General features: G+C 42.1%; 1 protein-coding gene across 1 annotated transcript in view; it reads right to left on the reverse strand.

Moving 5' to 3' along the window:
• The window catches only part of SOS2 (SOS Ras/Rho guanine nucleotide exchange factor 2), a 50,261-nt gene that overhangs the window by 20,240 nt on the left and 7,063 nt on the right, over positions 1-22,958 (reverse strand). The window contains exons 2-10 of the mRNA XM_033062875.1: positions 18,019-18,144; positions 15,510-15,641; positions 14,105-14,269; positions 13,256-13,459; positions 11,866-12,009; positions 7,202-7,312; positions 6,006-6,104; positions 2,238-2,365; positions 202-857 (exon numbers count right to left, since the gene is read on the reverse strand). Of these exons, the coding sequence (XP_032918766.1) occupies positions 202-857; positions 2,238-2,365; positions 6,006-6,104; positions 7,202-7,312; positions 11,866-12,009; positions 13,256-13,459; positions 14,105-14,269; positions 15,510-15,641; positions 18,019-18,144 (1,765 nt within the window). The remainder of the gene's footprint in view (positions 1-201; positions 858-2,237; positions 2,366-6,005; positions 6,105-7,201; positions 7,313-11,865; positions 12,010-13,255; positions 13,460-14,104; positions 14,270-15,509; positions 15,642-18,018; positions 18,145-22,958) is intronic.

Consider the following 22,958-nt stretch of genomic DNA (forward strand, 5'->3'; position numbering starts at 1 on the left):
GACTGTTGCCAATTTTCAATTCCAATTCAATTCCAATTCACAATTTGACTGATGTAATTTTTCAATTCCAATTCACAATTTTACTGTTGCCAATTTTCAATTCCAGTTTTGAATGACCTCCCAATTTTCCTGCTGGCCCTTTCCCAAGCACCAATGACTCCACACCAGCAGCCTCACCCTGAATCACCAACCCAAGCCCACCTGCATACATGTGGTAGGTCAGCCTCTCGATGAGCTTCACCACCGTGCCCCCTTTGATGATGGGAATGCCGTTCCTGCTCTGCACGCTCTCCTCAAACACGATGTTCTCCTCGGAGTCCTCCACCACGAAGCGATACACGCTGGGGCTGGGCAGCCTCAGGGGCTGCTCCTTCTCCTCCTGCAGCAGCACCGAGTCCAGCATCCTGTCCAGGGTGCTGCGGTACTGCAGCGAGATCAGCGCCGCCATCCACGTGCTCTTCTCCTCGGCCGACCTGGCTGCGAACAGCACGCTGCTGTCGTCCTTGGACACCAGCTCGAAGGCGTGCCTGTACTCTGCCGTGTCCTCCTTGTCCACCACCTGCATTTTCCTCATGACAATCTTCTCCTTGAGCCTGTACTCGGCGCTGCTGTAGCCGGGCAGCCGCGACTGCCCGTGGTTGGTTTTGCAGCTGATCATCAAACCGTCGAAGAGGAAGATGTGGCGCTCGTGTTTGGCGCCGATTTTGGTCAGAGCTCCTTCCATGATGAACTCGTTGCAGCACTGGCCGATGTCTTTGCCTTCCCAGCCATCGATGTTTTTTTGGATTTCGTTCATTTTCTTGATGGCCAAGTGTTTGCTTCGGATCTGCCGGTGGTAGAAGCGACAGACCGGCTCTCTTGAGGGAAGGACAGAAAGAGTCACAATGGGCACATTCCACATTTGCCACCCCAAAAGACTAAAACAGAATTAATTACAGTAATTTCACGATTATAAGCCACATGTCCACGTGTTGGCAACTGTCTTAGTTACAATACAGAGTGTGATCAAAGGTACCTGTTCTGTCACCATCTGTTGAGGGTGGGGCAGTGATCCTGATCTCTGTGGGAGGTATTCTGCTAATGGGCATCCATTGAAACCAGCTGGGGCAGTGTTCTTTATCTCATGGGATATCTCCTGTTCATGGCCATGGTTTATAAACCAGCTGGGGCAGTGTTCTTTATCTCATGGGATATCTCCTGTTCATGGCCACGGTTTATAAACCAGCTGGGGCAGTGTTCTTTATCTCCATGGGATATCTCCTGTTCATGGCCATGGTTTATAAACCAGCTGGGGCAGTGTTCTTTATCTTTTCACAACCCATCCTTCCCCCAGCCAGTCATTTTCTGCTCATGGCCATTGAGTCCCACTGTGGGACTGATAAAATTACTGCATCCCATTGGGAGTTGCTCCAGCCAGGGGGAAGAGCCCAACATTTCTTACCAAGATAAAACAGAGGTTTTGGGACACTAAGGGAGCCCCTTTCTCCACTGGACTCCAGAGGAAAACCGGATTTCTCCACATCCCCACTGGAGCTCCGGAGGGAAACTGCACCTTGTACAGGAGCACTGCTCCAGCTGAGCCACATCTGTCACTGCAGGAGGATGCAGCCACCATGGGATGGGACTGCTGCCAACACCCTGCCTGACGGGTGTCAGGCTGTACTCTGACTGTGTCAGGGTTTGGGGTTTGTTCTTTGTAGTGCTGTATTTCTATTTTAATTTCCCTAGTAAAGAACTGTTATTCCTAATTCCCATATCTTTACCTGAGAGCCCCTTGATTTCAAAATGATAATAATTTGGAGGGAGGGGGTTTCCATTCTCCATTTCAAAGAGAAGCTCCTGCCTTTCTCAGCAGACACCTGTCCTTCAAACTAAAACAGCAACTTTTCCTTCTTTGTCCATATATCAGCCACACCTGATTATAAGCCGCACTTCGGGTTCGGACAAAAATTTTAGTCAAAATGGTGCGGCTGATAATGGTGAAATTACTGTACTTAAATATTTTATTTTTCCCCCCTAATGAAGTTCCAAACAAGCCACAAGCACTGCTTTGGCTGGGAAGGAGTAAAATATTCACATTATACATATTAACATCCTACATTATTCACACAAGTGGGGCATGGATGTTTTGAGCTGCTGCTCCATCTACACAGCAAACTGGCAATGAGACAGGCCATGACAAGGAAATACAGAGATTTTCTCCTAGGAAAAGGTGGTTTCTCTCTGGGGGTGCTTACCCAGGCCGGCGCCGCGGGGAGTGCTTGCTGTAAATGCGCTCCATGCTGCACTGCAGGTTCAGGAGGGCAGTGATGGCCTGTTTGAGGCACTCCCTGTCCTCTTCATCCTCACTGCACTCCTGCAATTGCTGGCACAGAACAAACATTTGTTTTCTTTCAGATTTGGTTCATTTAAGAAGACTGAAAAACCTTCTCTTACATGGTGTTTTCGGTGAAATCGGTAATTTCACGTCAGTGACTTTTTACAGAGCCCCACTCAAAAGCAGATGTGCATGAAACTAAAAATATTTGTCAGAAGTTCAGGAAAAATCAGTGGATATTCACCAAGTTTAGAAAGATCACATTTTACCCTTTAATGCTAATTGTCAGGTATTATTTTGCCTGTTATCAACAACATCCTGTTTCAAACTGGTTTGGTTCAAGAGTTTGAAGATTCAATGCTGGTTTATGGAACTTTGTGTATCTTCCTTCCATGAGTCCATGCCAACAACCCAAATTTAAGACACAAGGAACAAAACTCTCTCTGCTTCCTACCATCCTGAGCTCTGCCACCTTCAGCAAACTCAAGAAGAAATATCCATTTTGCACACAGCAAACAAAGTCTGAAATTCAGGATGTGTTACTACAGAAAAATGCAAAGACAGTGAGAACAAATGTATTTCCTTTGTATAAAGACTAAATCCATCTCCACCACTCAGCAGAAACTTCCTGAATTAGGGAATTCCAGATTTTCATATAATCTCCATCCACTTGGTAGCAACATGCTTTGAGCAAAACCTGAAAGTTCCTCTTTTTGGTTCTTTAAAGTGTACCTAAAAAACTATTGAAAAAATAAAAAAGATTTTTCTTTTTAACCCTTTTCACATCCAAGATCATCTGAACTGCCCATGGCAGGGGCTGCAATGAGATGGGTTTTAAGGTCCCTTCCAAAACAAACCAGGCTGGGATTCTGTGAATTTTTGGAGGAAAACTCAAGCTAATAAATTGGTGGGCAAAATTATGACAACTTGCCATGCAGATTGGGATAATCTCTGTTTTACCTCCAGACTTGAAGAGAAATCTTCCTTACACTCACTGGCATGGCAGAATCCTTCTTTTCCTTTCCCCACTATGTTCCCTCAGCAAGGATCCCTCAGCTTCTTCTAAAAGTAATTGAGAGAACAGGATTTGACCACATTGGTCCACTCCTATGTTGTTTAAATGACTGAATTTTTCATTTTCCATGCCCAAACAACTTCCATATTCAAGAAAGGAAGAATTTTGTGGCTCAAAAGATCTGGGAAGCTGAGGAACAGTACAGGGAAGGGAAAAATCAGATGTCTACCTGTGGAAATTCTGTTTTTCCTTGATTCCAGAAATGAAAATAACATGGAAATGGTGTGAAATGCAGAATCCTAAAGGGAGGTGCTGGATGAGAACACAGTGAGTCACAAACAGCAATCAGGAATCCTGTGCCTCTGAGAAGGAAGAATTCCATGCAGGACCTTGATCCCTTTGCTCAGGCAAAGAGGAGCCTCTGCTGCAGATCCTGAAGGTTTTTTTACTAAGGAGGAAAAGTTCTACAGCTTGAAAGAATTTTCAGGCTTTTCACACTTTAATTTTATTAATTTTAGTTTGGCTGTTTTGGAAAAATACCCCAACTAATATTGAGGCCCCTGTTTCTGTAAATCATTATTTTATTCACCTCCCAATTCAGAAGGGGTTTTTGGTAACTTTCTCAAAAGTCTCAATCTGAGCTTCTCTCCCTACTGAAACTGTGAAAATGTGAGTGTTGTGTTGCTTTTTTGCTTTCATTTTGATCTTCAACCATAATTCCTAGAGGCAAATGCAACGGCAACAAAGTAGTACCACCAGTTATTAATGTTATATATTAATATTGTTGAATAAATACTTTTTTTTAATCTCCAAAACCACTCTGCTTTGTAAAAATCCTTGCTGTCAATTCAAGATTTTTTCCAAGTACAACATAAAATTCAAATCTGAAACCTGTAACTAATGGGAACACAAGAGAATACTCTGGACTATTTCTACAGGGTGATATTTCAGATTTCTGTTCTGTGCTCACAAGGTTGAGAGACAGAAATCTCAGAAATCTCATACACTGTAGATAAAGGTCAAATTTAAATGTTTTCACTGCTAAAATAATCATGTTTCATGCAGCACCCTGCTGTATCAGCCTTTAAAATAAATAAAAACACAACAAAATTATTTTGCCAGGCTTCATTTACCAAAAATAGGAGGAAAACTCAGCTCAACAGGGTGCTTGTGGAAATGTTTCCCTAAAAAGGGGAAAACCACAACATATTTTACACTTGGAAAGTTAGTTGGAGGTTCAGATTCCCCCAGAGCTGTTGGCAGAATGTGATTTCATCCTTAAATTTCATCCCAGCTCTAGGACACAATGGGTCATTAATGAGCCTGACCCCAGCACAGGGCAGGTCACTGACCCAGCTCTGCCTTTTCAACCTGAGAGATTTTCAGCACTTCCAGAGAATTATCCCAAGCAGGAGATGGTTATGGAAAGGGAAGTTCCATTTTTCTGAGAGAGACTCTTCTGATGAAGAATTTTTCCTGATATCCAATTTAAATTTCCCCTGGCAGAGCTTGAGGCCATTTCCTCTTGTGCTGTCCCTTGTTCCCTGGGAGCAGAGCCTGACTCTCCTGTCCCCACCCTCCTGTCAGGAAGTTGTAGAAAATTAAGTTTGTTTTGGGTTTTTTTTTAAGCTTTTCTGAGCTGTTTTCTAAACTGAATATCACTAGAAATGCTTATCACACATATTTAGGTGTATTGGAAGCTGGCCCTGCCCATGGCAGGGCTTGGAACCAAATGATCTTTAAGGTCCCTTCCAACCCAAACCATTCTGGGATTTAAAATTTTCTGTAAAATATTGGCAATCCGTTCACTGGAGATGGGTGAAAATAAATCATCCCTTGTTTTTACTTATTTAAATCAGGGTATGCAAAAAAATCACAGCAGACATAATGAAAACAGGAGTGAAATTAAGTAGAATTAAATATTAATCACAAATCTGGTATTAATACAACTCCTAGAAATATTTAGGTTGGATTATAAATAAATTCTGTTTTCCTCCTTCATACAAATAAATCCTTTAAAACACAAAGGAAATTCACCTGTACAGCCTCAGATTTTACAGAGAGAACCTCAAAGAGTAATTTCTGTTGCTATTTCCAAATGTCAGCTCTAGCCACAGGGTGTTTTACCCATTTAATTGAAGTTCATCCCTGTTAGTTAATAATTCATTTACCCTTTAAGCATTACAACCTTTCCCCACACAATGGGGCAAACAGAACCTTTTTTACATTATCCTCAGTAATTCCAGTTAGGACTCAGGACAAATGGTTGAATATTAAGAATGGATTATTCTGAAATAATAAACTGAGCTGCTGCTGGAGTGGGATCTGAGACTGAGAATTCTGACTGAATCCTCCTTAGTTTTTTCTGAATGGGTAAAAAATTCAGAACTCATAAAAAGATTAAATTAAATTTATGTATTAAATTTTTAACTATATTAGAATTCAAGTTCAATAAAGATTTGTTTAATAAAATGTAGTTCAAATGCTCATATGAAAGCAACAGATGTTTTTTAAGAGTTTTTAATGTTTTTACTTTTCAGAAATGAAGTAACCAGTGTCAAATAATTTTAATTTTCAAAGGGGATGAGTAAAATGTAAGCAGCTATTTCAAAGCTCAGATTCTCTACATTAATAATTCTTTTCAGTCAGAAATGAGAGTGTGGCTCCATTTACCTGCAGCAACTCAAAGTAGTGCAGGCAGTGATAGACTGGGATCAGCATGAGGCGAGGCAGGACATACTGGACAGCTTCCTTAAATCCTTCAGCTGTGGACTGGAAAGGAAAAAAAACAGGATTATTTACACTGAAATAATCAGAATATTCACTGTGCTCCCAGTATGTCCAATATCCCACAGAAATATGGAGGCCTCAGTATCAGCTCAGAAACTGAGAATTACAGGTTTATCACTTTAAAAATGAGAAATATTTTCCATTCCCACTAGTTGACTAAGGCAGTAATTCAAGTTAAATGAATTACTCTCCTCTGAATTATTCTGAATTAATCTTCTCCTCAAGATGAGGAGAGATTTTTCCAAGCAGTGGTGAAATCCCTGCTATCTTCCATGCCACAAGTTCTGAGGAGAAACTGAATTACCTCAGGGTCAGAAATGAGGCCAAATTCACTGAATTGAGTATCTGGAATAAATATCTGGAATTAAATATCAATTTAATCTGGACTAAAAGAACTGGATTCCAGCTTTGAGCTTTACATTTAGGAGGGAAGGAGGCAAAGAGTTTTCCTTACAGAAGTGAAGAGTGAGATGTTCCAGCTCACCAAGGCTCAGAGCTGGAGAGGAAACTCTGCCTGAAGGAAGAACTCAGAGGGATTTCATCCTGCAGAGACCCCCCAGTACCACCAAACTGGGCTGAACTGGGAGCACCAGTGACCCATCACCTGCTCAGCAGCTTCTCTAAGGGCATCTCTCAACACCAGCTCAGCCTGTAATTAATAAATCTGCTACACAGGCAGAAGGAAGTAATAAAAACATAAAAAATCCCAGATTATCCTGCTGGGCACAAATTACTGAAGAATTATTCCAGAAAAAGCATCAGTGCTGAAGGAGGCTTGGATATGCATGGGAAAAATGAAAATATGGTGTTTGTGTGCCTGTGGTTAGCTTTAGAAGGCAAAATAAAAGTGGCAGTGTGAGAATTCACTCTTTGCTCTCATGTAAGATGTGAGGAGAAAAAAAAACTGCAAAATACTCATGGAGGGGTCAGAGCAAGAGGCAAAGTCAAAATATCTCACACTGAAGAAAGGGCAGGACTTTGAGGATTTCTTCCTTAGTTGGAAGTAAAGAATTAGTGAGAGAATTCAAACCTCTGAAATGTGAGAACTAAAGCCACTCAGTATTTCTCATTTCACTCACCTGGAAGTGGAGAGCCACAGCAGGTTTGGCCATTAAGTTATTAAAATGTTCATGAAATTGTGGAGAGAGAATATCCTGGGACAAGGTTTCATATGGATCAAAGGCTTGCTCCTAAACAAAAACACAGAATTTCACACACAAGTGAGGGATCCAAGCTATTTCTGTCCCAGCTGGTACAATCATTTCTTTCATAAGCTGATGGAACTTTTCAAGAAAATATTGATTTTGCAAAATAAACATTGAGTAAACCACAATCTTATTTCACTTCCAGCTTTTAAATGCCCATAATTTTCTTGGCATTCCTGAACCTTCCCATCTTTATGGCCAACACAAACTTTGTTGTACTGAAGCAGTGGGAACCAAGAGAAGTTTTTGCTTTTCACTCCATTTCACATGGAATGGCAATTTTACCTCCTCTCTATCCAGAAAGATGGGCAATGTGGAAACTTGGGACATTTTCCAGGGAAAATATCTCATCTGGGACAAAGCAACCTGTCTCAGGGGAAAGTCTTCAAGTGGCATCAAGGGTTTAGATGCAAAAATTATGGTTCTGTTTGGAGTATCCAGCTGTGATTCCACAGGATCAGCTACAGCAGGATGGGATGGGAACCTGGCTGTGCAGGAATCCTGGAATCCCTGCAGGGATCATTTCTGGCTGTGCAGGAATCCCATAGGAATCCTGGAATCTCTGGAGGGATCATTTCTGGCTGTGCAGGAATCATTTCTGGCTGCAGGGATACCTGAAGGAATAATTTCTGGCTGTATAGGAATAATTTCTGGCTTTACAGGGATACCTGCAGGAATAATTTTTGGGTGCAGGCATCCTGGAATCCCACAGGAATAATTTCTGACTGTACAGGGATCTCTGCAGGAATCATTTCTGGCTGTACAGGAATCCCACAGGAATAAATTCTGCTGTAGGAATCCCTGCAGGAATCCTGGAATCCCACAAGAATAATTTCTGGCTGCACAGGATCCCTGCAGGAATAATTTCTGGGTGTAAGAATCCTGGAATCCCACAGGAATAAATTCTGGCTGCAGGAATCCCAGTAGGAATCCTGGAATCCCAAAGGGATCATTTCTGGCTGCACAGGGATCCCTGCAGGAATAATTTCTGACTGCAGGAATCCCACAGGAATCACTCCTAACTGCACAGGGATCCCTGCAGGGATCATTTCTGGCTGTACGGGGATCCCTGCAGAAATAATTTCTGGGTGCAAGAATCCTGGAATTCTCCCACAGAAATAATTTCTGGCTGCAGGAATCCCTGCAAGAATAATTTCTGGTTGTACAGGAATAATTTCTGGCTGTACAGGGATCCCTGCAGGAATAATTTCTGGGTGCAAGAATCCTGGAATCTCAAAGAAATAATTTCTGGCTATGCAGGAATCATTTATGGCTGCACAGGAATCCCACAGGAATAATTTCTGGCTGCACGAATCCTGGAATCCCAACAGGGATCATTTCTGACTGCACAGGGATCCCTGTAGGGACCATTTCTGGCTGCAGACATCCTGGAATCCCACAGAAATCATTTCTGACTGTGCAGGAATAATTTCTGGCTACACATAAATCCCACAGGAATAAATTCTGGCTGCAGGAATCCCTGCAGGAATCCTGCAATCCCTGCAGGGATCATTCCTGGCTGCAGGAATCCTGGAATCCCACAGGGATTATTTCTGGCTGCAGGAATCCCTGCAGGGATCATTCCTGGCTGCAGGAATCCTGCAATCCCTGCAGGGACCATTCCTGGCTGCAGGAATCCTGCAATCCCTGCAGGGATCATTCCTGGTTGCAGGAATCCTGCAATCCCTGCAGGGATCATTTCTGGCTGCAGGAATCCCTGCAGGGATCATTTCTGGCTGCAGGAATCCTGGAATCCCACAGGGATTATTTCTGGCTGCAGGAATCCCTGCAGGGATCATTCCTGGCTGCAGGAATCCTGCAATCCCTGCAGGGATCATTCCTGGCTGCTGCAATCCCTGCAGGGATCATTCCTGGCTCCCAGCTGGGCTGTGCCAGGGCCTGCCAGGCTGATCCCAGTCCCTGCAGATTCCTGGGGCTGATTCACTCCTGACTCACTGCTGGGATCAGCACATCCCTCTGTTCATCCCAGGCTGCTGGAGTTGGGAATTCCAACCCCACAAAAGGCTTGGCTGAACACTGGGGAAGTCTCAAGTCACACTGGAATCCACAGTGCAAATCCACTGCAGGAGCCAGGCCAGTATTTCCTGACTCTGTGCTGTCATCTGGAATTTTTTTTACATTTTTACTGCATTTATAAGCGGTTTTAATTTCTTCCACTTAGACTTCAATCAATATTTTTATGTTTTGGGCTTGTTCTATGAACATGAGATTAAAATGAACTGCATTAGGGATCTTCCCTGAGAGATTAATTATTTAAAAAGGGTTTTATGCTTGCAATGCTGCAAAAGTGACTGAAATATGGAGTTCTGGAATATTAAATTGATGGCTTTTGAATGAAGGAGGGCAGGGACAGATGGGATACTGGGAATTCCTGACTGGGAGGGTGGGGAGGCCCTGGAACAGAATTCCCAGAGAAGCTGTGGCTGTTCCTGGATCTCTGGAAATGTCCAAGGCCAGGCTGGACAGGGTTGGAGCAGCCTGGGACAGGGGAAGTGTCCCTGCCATGGCAGGGTGGCTCTGGGTGGGATTTAAGGTCTGGGATTCCATGGAAGCCTCACCCTGCTGATTACAGATCATCCACAGAAATTATCTCAGTGCAGGGTAATGCCCTGCATTGGTGTTTGCCCATTTCACCCCTTGGTGTGTGCCCTGCTCCTCCCCTTTATTCCTCTGTGGATATTTCAAACTCCTCTTATGGAAACACAAACACCAGAAAACAAATTTACAATCCACTGACATGGCCTTGTTTTCCCAGCTGCCTTGTGAAGATCCCTTCAAAGCAGGCACAAACCCTCTGCCCTGCTCTCAGAACCATCTCCCACTTTTCCAAATTTCCTCCACACCACCAAAAAATATTTTATTTTGACCACACACAAAATTAATGTTTTATTTTCCCCACACTTCCTTATCTCAAAACGACAATATTTATGTTTTTTAAACCTTCCAGTTTTTCTGATGCAGAAAAAACAGACAAAGCAGGAAGATTCCAGCTTGCAAGGGTTGTTTGGTTTTAATTATCCTTCCCAAGAAGTTGAAGGACCTTTTTAATGGAAACACTAAATGAGAACCCTGGCAGGGAGATAAGCAGAGCAAATAAACACTTCACTCTCCTATCTCTCTTTAATGATTCCTTCTGCAAACACTGACAGAAAGATGATCTCACCCTGTGACATGATCAAATCAACAGCTCAGTTATTAAGCAGGTCTTGCCCCATATTAAGTGAATTAATAAATTCAAATATATTACCATCATAAAAAGCTTGGAAAAATAATCTCTGGACTTCATTTCCTCTTCAAGTTTTTCAGTGAATGTAAAATCAGATGAGATTTTCACTCACTGAAAAGGATTTGTTTCCATTAAAGCACAGGATGACTCACAGCAATAAAATCAGATTTTTTTTCCAGGATAATGCTGCACTATTTCAAATTTAAGGTTTTTTTTTTTTTACAGTTTCAATATTACAACTACTTTAATCCATTGATCAAACACTTCTTCTCATCATTATAAAACAATTATGTTTCAGTAACTGCTAAGGCTTGGTCAACTGGACTTTCCTACATGAGTGGTTTATGGAAGCAATGCCAAGAAAACTTTATGGTCTGCTCCTAAAGGAGTGGCACCTGTGCCCAAAAATCACCATTTTTTACAGCCACAAAAATGTAATAACTCTCCAGGTGGTACTGGGTGTTCATGCAATCCTCAGATTTTTAAAATGGAAGTTATACAAAAATGAAATGCAAGTTTTATTTTTTAAATAAACTTAATTTTGAGATAAAACCAAGAATTTGCCATTCACCACGTGGTTCACCTGATACATTCTCTGTCAGCTCAGAACAACTCACTGGGTTCCTCTCTACAGTGATTTATGTAACTGCTGCCATGTTTTAGGGCCAAAACCTGGAATTAACACACATCCCAAGGAAAAGCAGATTCCATTGAAACCATGTCCAACAACTGCAAAACTTCCATCCCCACCCTGGTCACCCACTCCAAGAGGTTTCTCCCCAGACAATTAAAACTGTGTGGTTTATTCTGAGCTGAATTGTCCTCTCACCCCTCAGATGCTGTTTTTACCCTGGGCACCTCCCTGGTGAATTCTGCAGCTATTTTCAGGAATTCTGACTAAACTGAGTTCTATCCCACTTCAGCTTTGTGACTCCCTTCTGTATTTCAGAATTTAAAAAAATTCCTTCCAGTATTTCAGTGCCCACTCAAAACAAACTGAGAAAATAATTAATAACCTTCCAGTATGAGCCACACTCAGTCCCAGTGCAGTGTTTTCCCTTATTTCTACTCTTCAATATCTATTTGAGAGCTCACTGGGTATCAACAGCACTTTTGCTACAATCCTGAGCCATGAGTTGCTGCTTTGATACTTCATTCATTCCTGGAGTCCCTGCTCCATGAAGTTATTTCCCATTCCAGATATCAAACAATGCATTTGAATTAAAACTCTGAGTCATTTAATAAAATAAACATTAAAAAAACCCCAAACCACCCCAATTAAACACCAAACCTCTGCCAGGTCCTCAAAGCAGCTGCCAGCCAGAGGGTGAGGGCTGCTCTCATCTGTCATTTCCACAGTGTCCTCAATCAGTCCCAAAAGCTTCACTGTCAGCTCATGGATGTCTGAAATGTTGCTGAATATCACATCAATGTCCTGCAAACACAAAACAGGGCTCAGTCCTGCCTGGGGTAATTTATCTGGAGCATGTAAATATTGGAGTTTTGTCTGAACCAGAAGGAAAATGGAGAGGAGCCAATAAAAAAGCAAGAAGTTAAACTTCATGGTCACTCCCCTGAGCACATCCAGCCTTGCCCAATTTCCAAAAATCCTTCCTCCCAGGAGCTGCTGTGCTCCCAGGACAGGCACTCCTGGCCTTTCCTGCTGTCACTGCTCCCTCTTATTCCACAGAACACAGCAGGAAGGAGGTGATTTCCAGCAGGAATTTGCAGCAGCTCCAAGCTCAGATGCTCTGAAGCTAAAGCAGCTCCTGGGCTGCTTCAGCAGAGCTGGGGATGGAATGAGAAACAGAATTTCCTTCCCAAATTCTATCTGTAGATTTTCAATTCCCCACACTCAATGAGGGAGCCCCTTCCAGGGTCCTGGATTCCCCCTCTGACCCCTGTGAATTCCCAGCTCAGAAGTTTCTCTGCCCCAAGCTCCCCCTGACCTCCTGACAGAGCCCAGACCATGGCAACCCTCTTGTGGGAACATGAAATTCTGAAATTTCCCATTCCCAAAAGAATTCCCTCAGCTCCCAAACATGGCTCCCTTCTCCTCCCATCATCTTCACTGGAATTCTACCCCCACACCTACACAATTCCATCAGCTCCTGAGCAATCTCCACACTCAGCTGGAATGGGAATGGCTCCTGCTGCCTCTTTTTAACCAGTTGGAATCACCTAAAAATGCTAGTTCAGATTGTGCTGGCCCTAGTCCCCCTTCTCCCTGTCCCACCAATCCCTCCTTACCCCTCCTGAGAACAGAATTTCAATCAAATATTTCAATCCTTTATCAAACAGTGATTCTCTCCACAGCCAAGGAGTGTTCTAATTGGAATTTCTACAGATAAGAGGGAGCCTGTAAATGTCTTTTCAAGCACCCACTGCACATGCAGGTAGATTATTTAATTTTTGTGTTAAGCAGAAGTGAAACTATCAGCTAAATGATCAAAATAATTTAGATACTGCTGGTATCTGAGAGGGAATTGTGTCCATTAAGCTCCACTCCCATGCTATTAATGGCAATTCCCCCACTGGATTTCACACACAGACAATGCTCATTATTCACTGACAGCCAATAAATCAAAAATGTGATTTCACCTCCAACACAGTTAAGGCAAAACGGGTGAGTTCTGGCTGCTAATGGAGCAATTAGCACTGCTCATCAAGAAAGGACTCACATGAGGTGTGAAGAGTCTCCTGTTGGACAGAAAAGCTTCCCGAAATACTTTGATGATTAGGTTCAGCTCCCTCAGGTATTGCCTTTCTTCTGCAATCTCGTTTCTCACCAGCTCGTAGTAGTTGAGCTCCCCAGAAGAAGAGGGCTCGTCCTCACACAGAGAAACCAAGCCAATCTCATCCTGATCAAACATATCCATCAAAACCTGCCAAAGAAACCCAGAGAATCACACCCAGACAGATTTTCACACTTGGCTCCAGCTCATCTATTTCAATGTGTTCAGAGAAATCCTTGGAGTTTTTAATACAATCCTTGCTGTGTTCACTTTCACAAGGGAGTAATATTTCAATTTTGGCAGCAGGAGGCTGCAGCAGTTGCCAAAGCCATTTTCCCCCTTGGAAGTGAGCACGACCTAGAAAACAAGTTACAATTCATGCAGAATCAACTTGGAAAACAAGGCATCTTGCATAAGCCTTGGACAAAACCTCCTGCTGAAGATAAAACCGAACAAAAATGTTTCTCATTTTAATGGGCATGAAAACTAAAGGTCTTTTCTGTGTTATGAAGGAGAGCTGCCACAACAAAGTGACATCAGGAGGGTGTGACAGCAGAGAAATAAAGGACAACATCATTTTCTGTCCTTACACTGCTTGTAAAGGCTCCTGCTGTTCCCAGCTTACCCAGGCTTAACTTAAATTTTTGCTGTGACAGGTCTGGCACAAACAAGGAGAGAAGCTTTGCCTTTGAGTAAAACCAGGCTCTGTCTCTGATCCTCCTTTGGACACACCTTCCAGATTAAATAAAATTTAACACATCACCTCTAAGTACTGTTTTAATCCCATCCCCTTACCTTGTCAGCACACATTGATACTTTAATGTCCTGCTGGGAGATCTCAAAGTGTCGGATATTGAAAACATAATTTCCAGCCAGCTTTAAAATGTCAGCTGAGATGTATTCCAAGACAGCCACGATATACAGAGAGACATGGTAATCCACCTTGTAGCCCAGGACCTCCTGCAGTGTGAAAACAAGAGAAAACAAATGTTATTTATTCCAGAAATTCATCTACAATGACAATAAAGACACTGGATTTTCGACTGAAATGGATTTTGTCTTGGTGATAATTTACAGCAATGGAACACCCAGGGCTGATGGAAATTGGAACATCTGCCTGGAAGGAGATGCTTGTAAATACTTCTGTTATTTTGCAGAGGAAAAGCTACAGAGCTTGAAAATAACCCTCCTCTAAAAATGACAGTCCTAAAAATAGAATTCAAGAAAGGGACTTCAGTGGAATTACTCCTGTATTTAAATTCCCATTTCTGTCTGGGCCTATTGCAGGACTCTTGAGAACAGAGCAGGTTTCATTTCAAGGAATCATGGAATGGTTTTAGGTGGGAAGGGACTTTAAAGATCATCTCTTCCCCCTCTGCCATGCCAACTGAGCACTCTGCACTCCAGAAAATAAAGGAATTTTAATAATGGAAGTCTGAACAGACAGAAACCAGGGTGAATGCAGCACATTATCCTTGGGGACATGCTCCATGTCTGCACAGTCCATGCAGACTTTGACCTGCCAATAAATGCAGGTGACTTTGAATAAGGCAGACTTGTTCTCATTATGTGTTGGTGCATCCTCTGAAAATCAGATTCTGGGCCTGTTCTCACACTTCTAAACCAGGTTTCACCAAAGAACACCAGTGGTGTTTGGGAAGATCTTATTTAATGCTCTTTTCTCTCTTGACACCCCTTCCCCTCTCAGGAACTGAGATGTTGTCTATGTGAACACAGCAAGGAGAGCTGAAAAAGTGCTTTAATTTCTCCACTAAAGTTTCCTCAGCAGCTGGAAACACCTTGCAGATCTCTTGATTTTTAAACCTGACAGTCAGCAGTGACTGAAAGAACACTGACACATATTCACAGCACACAAGGAACAGGATCTACTTGTTCCTTCTTCTTCTATTTTGGCTTCTGCAGCATTTTGAAACAAAGAAAGGCATCAAAGCAGTGCTGCTGAAGTAGGGAAGGTATTTAAGTTTTGTTTATGTTAAAAACTAATTAATCCTATTTCAAAGTGCAGTAATAGATTAACACACTGATGTCTTGAACGTGATGAATTTAAGGAATTACTTTTATTACATGCTACAATAAATTCAGCTTTATGGTGATTCTTTACAAGAAGAGAAACTTTAATTTCACACAAATTAAAGGAATACATAAAGGTCATGCTGAGGGGCAGTAAAGTGAGAGGTACCTTCAGCAAAGGATGGATTTTGTCCACAGGGAGCAGGAGGGGGTTTCTCCTTTTCCGTTTCTCGATGGCCGATTGAGCGTCAGCGATGGCCCACTTGTCTATGGGGTGAGGAAACGTCTTCTGAACCCGCTCCTGCCCAACAAGAGAGCACTGACACCAACCACAGCCACCCACAGGAGCAAACCAAAGAGCACAGCAAAGCACCTCCCCTCCAGGACAGACCATTCTCCTCCTCCTCAGTGTTTGTGACATGTTTTCTGAACTGTTCTCTCCTTACCCAGCTCGGCTTCTCTTTCCAGCAATCCCAAACCTCCCTTCCCTGAGCATCAATTCCTTCAGATTTCCTAAAATCCATCATCTTTTCAAGAGTAGCAAGAAGCTTTCAGTCTCCAACTCCAGTGGAAGATGTTCTTGCCAAGGCAGGGAGCTGGATATGGATGGTCCTTAAGATCCCTTCCAACCCAAACTGTTCTGAGCCCAAAACACAAACACCAACAGGAAACACCAAACACTTCACAGCTTACAAAAAACCCCAAGCTGATATTGTTCCTATTTCAGAAAAGAGTGTAACTTGTCCTACATACCAGGAATGAGCTGGGAAAAAAATGGTGAAATATTTGTGTCCCTTTGATTAAAAGATTTTTGCACGTATTCCAAGAGCCAGCAGGAGGCCCAAGGTGGGGGAATATTCAGGGTAGGAGGGTTCGGACAAACAGAGAGATTTTTATAGGTAGGTTTTTAGTTTGTAGTTTATTGTGCAGGGTGTGGGTAAAGAGGGCCAGGTGCAGCTCAGAGCAGGGCAGAAGGAGAGTGTAGGGTGGTGGGAGTTTTAAGCAAGAGGATGAGGTAAGAGAGGTAAGAGTTAAGAGAAGTAATTAAGAGTTAAGAGATTAAGAGAAGGAACAAAGAGTTAAGAGAGAGAATAAAAAGAGTGAGTTTTTTGTTACAATAAATTGTTTTTTATGTTGAATATTTTAATTTTTACTAACTAATTTAATATAAAATATACTTTTTTAATATTTGCATGTAACTTATAGAAATTGTTATATTGCTATCTTTTATTGCTTTTTTTATTTTTAAACTTTATTTCAGACTCTTCTTGTTATGCTTGGAGAGGGTTGTTGCTGGCTTTTTATATTTGTGGTATTTGGTATTATTTAAATAAAGGAAGGAAGCTTTTAAGTATTTACATTGTTGTTTTCAGGTGCACAGTTGAAAACTGCTATTATTTTTATTTTGCTTATGGTTTTCATATTTTTAAATTATTTTGCTGGACAATCACATTTATAAGGTTTTTCTGATTTATCTTCCCCAACACCAAGGTCTTCAGAGAGGCAGATTTTAAATCTTTGCAGGTGGTCATTTAATGGCCAACTCTGTGATCAGCTCAGGGTGACATTCCCTCCTGGAGAGCAGCCCCCAGATGAGCCTTCCTGGGAATCCTGGCATACACATATATATGTATACACCTATATAATTAAATATATTCATATTATGCATATACATTATATAAAAAATATATAACTATATGTATTTGCCTACAAATACATATAAATAAATAAAACATAAATAAAATTTTCTTTCATTTTCATGACACACACAATTTATATTAATAAGCCATATAATAATTTTGACAGATATAATTTATATATAAAATAGATATATTAAATATTATATTGTTATAATGATTCTAATAATACAATATATATTATTATTAGATAATAATACATTAAATTATAATATAATGATATTATTAATTGTATACAATTTTTAATATACAATTATTTTAATTTCCACAACAGACATAGGGAATCCCATAGGAGGACACCATTTTGGATGAGGCTGAACATCCTGGACCTACAGATTGATGTAAAATTAATGTTCTACAAATCTCTGTCAGGTCACAGCCACATGGAAGCATTTTCTCCCTGCAGACTCCATTAAACCCTCATTTTGGAATGATGACACAAAAGCTGACAGCTGCAATAATACAAGAGCCTCAGTGAGCCCAATGAAGTCCCAGGAACATCCAATTCTATTCCCTCAGCTGCACAACTGTAACCTTTCACTGAAATATTTCAATTTTTCCTTGCATATTGATGTCAAAGAAATAGGAAAAATTCTTAAATCCAATGTGCATTCGACAGCAGAAAATCCCTTGAAGCATTTTTTACATTTATAAAAAAATTGCTGAAAGGAAAAATTCCCACAATTTCTATCCTGAAGCACTGGGTAAGAAAATGAGTTTCCAGTTAAATTTACTTATAAAATCTAAATAGAATCAGAACAGGCTGGGTTGGAAGGGACCTTAGGGATCACCCAGCTCAATCCTTACCAATCCACCATCCCAGCTTGCTCCAAACCCCATCCAGCCTGGCCTTGGGCACTTCCAGGAATCCAGAGACAGCCACAAAGTCCTGTCAGGACACTCTGGGCTTCCAGCCTGCATTGCCCAAAATATCCCAGTGAATTCCAGGCACTGCAGAGGCTGTCCCAGCTCCAGCCCTACCTCCACATCCTGCACAGTGCGCGGCTGGGCGATGCACAGCTTGTTCAGCAGCTGCAGGATCAGCTCCTCAATGTAGTACAGGGAATCTTCCTTAGCTGAGAGGTTGGGGTGAACCTGCTGCTGGACCTGCCCAAAGGAATTCAAACAATTAGGAATTTTTTTTTTTTTTTCCATGGAAAGCTGTGCTGCAAATTCACACATTTTTAATATTTCTCACAAGTTTTCCTCTGCAGTTAAGGTGGTAATTCCTATTCCTGCCAAGTTGGCAGCTCTGTGGAATTACAAACTCAGTGTTTGGCCATGATGATGGCAAGGAGTGTCAAGCCAAGGCAGATTTCTGGCAGCACTGGAGTGAAACCATCCCTGTGGGTAAGTCTGAGTTACTCATGGCCTGGATGAGTAACTGCAGTGACGTTACCAACCCTAATGAGTGACTGATGCAGTGACTGAGCAGAGCAGCAGCACAGACCCACCAGGGAAAAGCAAGGAAAAGCTGAGTCCCACCTCTCTCCAAGGCAAGGCAGGGTGATTCCTTTTATCTCACTTCATGGAGATGAATCCCAGCTTTGGTTTCACAGGCTAAACCAGACCAGACAACCCAAAACAGGCAACCTCAGCATGTGCCCATACAGAAAGGGCTACAATTAACTCATCCTGCATCAGCAGGGCATTTTTCTACTAAAAATCCTCCCAAATCAAACCACCTCAGCTTAAAAAGAAAAAAAAAGAAGCACTCAGGGGTTGGTCTCCACACTCAGTTTTCCCTGGCAGCCTCTCAGTCAGGAAAGCACTCACTAGATCTCTATATAGCCAGAAGATTGGCAAGGAACACAATCCAGGGAAATTGCCTCCTCTCCTCATATAAATTCCATGTAAATCACCTCAAAAAACTCGTGTGACATACTCACAGGACAAATGGGGTGACAGTTTCTTGGGACAAGACAGAAACACCTTTGGGTTGAATTTTGATGCTCTGAAATACAGATGCAGCTCCTTGGTGCAGTTCCCAAAAACTGGGGGGCTCTGAGGGCTTCCTCCAAATTAAGGAGAATCCCAGAATGGTTTGGGCTTGAAAGGATTATCCTGTTGTCCTCCTGCCATGGCAGGGACACCTTCCACCATCCCAGGTTGTTCCAAACCCTGTCCAACCCAGCCTTGAACACTTCCAGGGATCCAGGGGCAGCCACAGCTTCTCTGGGAAACCTCCCCATCCTCAGAGCCAGGAATTCCCAATTTCCAATATCCCATCTAATCCTGCCCTCTGTGAGTTTCTTGTTATAAAGTTATTTTATAGCTCTGTAAACATAATTTTGCCTTCTGTGCTTCAAACGTGAATCTCTGCTTTTCACAACTGATTCCCAGCCACGGATACAAGATCCTGAAAGAAAGAAAGAACCCTGAAGAAAACCAAACCCATCCCTTGAAAACTCCCACTTAAGACAGCAGGTTTTCAACAATAGCCAGGGCATTTTGTGTTCTTCCTGAACGTGAGAGTTTAATTCACAAAACAATGGCAAACCAGGAAGTGCTGGGTTCAGGTCCTGCCACGTGTCCCTCAGAGAGCCCCACGGCAGCAAGAGCAGGACCCAGCAAGGAAACCAAGTGAAATTCTGTGTCCCTGCAGTGAACCCTTGATGATGCTCCAGAGAGCTGACAAGAACAGGAACAGTAAGGAGAGGAGGAAGATCAGGAGGAGATGGGAACTCCCATTCCTGAGCAGTCTGCAGCCCTTCTCCTCCCTCCACTCACTTGTTTCAGATTTCACTGCACAAAAAAATGATTTTATTTGTACCTGACTTCAGTCCCCAGCTCATGCCACACTCTGCTAAACTTCCCTGGGAGCACATGGATGTCCAGTGTGCCTGAGGAGCAGCACAGGAGCACAGAGCCCTCCTTAAACAGTGACAGGGAATCTCAGCTTCATTTTAGGAACACAGATCATGGAATCCTGCAATAGCCTGGCTTGGAAGGGACTTTGAACACCCTCTTATTCCACCCCTGCCATGGGCAGGGACACCTTCCACTCCCCAGGCTGCTCCAGCCTGGCCTTGGGCACTTCCAGGGATCCAGGGGCAGCCACAGCTGCTCTGGGAATTCCATTCCAGGGCCTCCCCACCCTCCCAGCCAGGAATTCCTTCCCAGTGTCCCACCTACATCTTTTTCCAGTTAAAAGCCATTCCCTGTGTCCTGTCCCTCCATCCCTTGTCCCCATCCCTCTCCAGCTCTCTGGAGCCCCTCCTGGATCCTTCTCTTCCAGGATGAACAACCCCAACACTCCCAGCCTTCCCCCAGAGCTGTTCCATCCCCCAAATCATCTCTGTGGCTCTCTGTAAGTCCTGGAGTCAATTTTCCTTCAAAGGGAGCAAAACCAACAGCAAAGCCCAACAGCCCAACATGAGACAACTCTCCCCAGGGGATTTAGGATTTCAGCTTCCTGCAGCATCCTGGAAGGTCCCAGAGGTGTTTCTGCACTCCCCACCTTTCAGAGAAGTTGTTTTGACACAAATGCTGAGAAGAAAATAAACCAATTTTGTATCCTGACAGTGTTCTTCAGAGCAAAACAAAAATCCTGTAATAAAAGCTGGGCACCAGCTGAAATCAGATGCCACTGGATCAAGGAGAGAACATTTATTCTTTACAGAATCCTGACTGAGAGGACTGGAAAAGCAAGAGACTGATAAAAGTCTCAAAGCATGGCACAAAGCAGGAGGAATTACTGGCGATGTCACTCACAGGGGGGACATTCACTGATCTCTGCTTCAGACTGGAATGCCTGAGCACAATCATAAAAACTGGCACAGAATAAACACACCAGGCTGAATTTTGTTTGGTAATTGTTTTCTTTGAAGGGTGAAAATATCCTTTAAAAACCCACAAGGTGTTGCACTGAGCAGTCAGAGCTCTGCTGCAAGAAGCTGAGCAGAAGGGAGCACAGAAAACAGATTTTTTTTTTACTATTTTATCTCTGAAACAGCAGAATGTCTGAAGTCATTAAAGAGAGATTAGGATTAGCAGAACTAACTAATTCAGTGTCATTTACACAGGTTTAGTCCAAGCTGTTTCAAGGAACAGAAATGAAATAAAGGTGCAAGAGTGGGATTTAAACTTGGCCTTAAGGCATTTCTGGGAGACATAATTTTATTTTATGTTAAAATTCCTGAACTGCTCCTTCTCTTGCTTCTCAGCTTTTCCCTATTCTTCCACCCTCCCAATGTGCATTTGATGAAAATCCTCAAAAGCTTCTCCTGAAAATTCCTTCTCAGTGAGATATTCTTAATCCTCAGAGCAAGTCTGTTCAGAAGAGATGAGGATGAAAACTTTTCATGGAGATAAATGGTATTAAAACTAGGAAAAAACCCTGTTCTTATTTCTTTTTTTTTAAAAAAAGAAATATAATGGCAGGGTTAATCTTGAAGCACAGGAATTCTGGATCTCAGACTTGGGGAAATCCAGAAGCCCAGAGTATAAAAGAAATGATCAAAGGGTTCCATTTGAAATGACAAAAAGCTGAGGGGAAAAAAATAGAGTCAAAACTGCAAGGAACTTCTTTTTAACCTTTTCTGAGACAATCAACAGCTTGGCTACAACACCTAAATATATTTTCACTTAAAAGATTATTTTGATTGTAAAAACACATCCAGAAAGCTCCAGCTGTTCCACAGAGAGCACATGAGCAAAACAAGAGAATTTTCATTTTAAAAACCCCCAAGAACAGAAAATTCCCAAATCCATGACATGCACATCGAGTCTGCAAGGCAGCACAATACACCATAAAAATATGGATTTATATTCCTGAAATATTTGGTAAAAATATTCCAGTTTTCTGCTCATATTCAAAACCACATTTTGAGAAAATGGAATTCCAGTATTACCTGTGATTTCAGAACAAGAATTTTCTCATTTAAAAGTCTGTGTTTTAATTCCTTTAATCTTTTTTCTCCTAAAGAAAACACAAAACACCTGCTCCAAAGGCATTTTTAATTCCTCATCTGGATGATGCTCCAGAGGAAGAAGGGACCAAATGGAGCAATTGAAAGGTTTCTGTTGCTCTTATTCAGTGCAATATTCCCAATTTTCAAGCATTATTCTTTGGAAAGAGCCACAAAGATTTAAATACTTGAAGAGAAATCCCCAATAAAAATGCCAACTGTCAACTTTTTAGAAATAACCACACTGATTTCTTATTTTATTTCCAGTACAGCAATTTCTGGCTGGCTCTGTCTTAAATCAGACTAAAACATGCTGAGAGAGGAACAGCATGAAGCAGTCTTTTACTTAAAAGAGAATTTTTATCTACATACAGCATTTGGCTTTTTTTACTGCAAAAAACTCAAAGCATGGTTAGCAAAATAAGATTATCCCTCAACTGACTGTACAGGGGTATTAAAAAATCATCTTACACCACACTTGGGTGTAAATGTAATTTTTTTCTCCATCTTCAGCTATTTAAATAATCTTCTACAGTATATTCTAGTTGAGGGGAGGGGGAATTAATGATGGAATGAGGGTGGTGCAGACTGTGAAACAGCATCAAAGACTGTCCTAAAATCTCCTGGGAAGGCTGCTGGTGCCCACAGAAAAAAACAAACACAAATTCTTCTTTCTCCAGTTAATTGTTGTTTCCTTTTATACAGAGTCAAGGAGGAGCTAAAATGGGGGTTTGTTTACATGTACACAAATTATATATACATTTTAATCTTCAAACCTGATGGAAAAGAAAGTGTTTGGATTTTATCCATCCACATAAAATGCTTTGTTTCAATTGAGATCAGCCCTGAGGGAGCCCAGCACAGCCTGTGACAGGGGAGGGAAACACCATGGCTGCTGTGGAGGTGGCTGTGCCCTCACCTGAATTCCCACTGACAGCTCCCAATGGTCCCAAAACTCTTCCACAGGGAGCTGACAGAGTACAGTAATTTCACAATTATAAGATGCACATT

This window comes from Catharus ustulatus, chromosome 6 (genome assembly GCF_009819885.2).
Source record: "Catharus ustulatus isolate bCatUst1 chromosome 6, bCatUst1.pri.v2, whole genome shotgun sequence".
Lineage (NCBI taxonomy): Eukaryota > Metazoa > Chordata > Aves > Passeriformes > Turdidae > Catharus > Catharus ustulatus.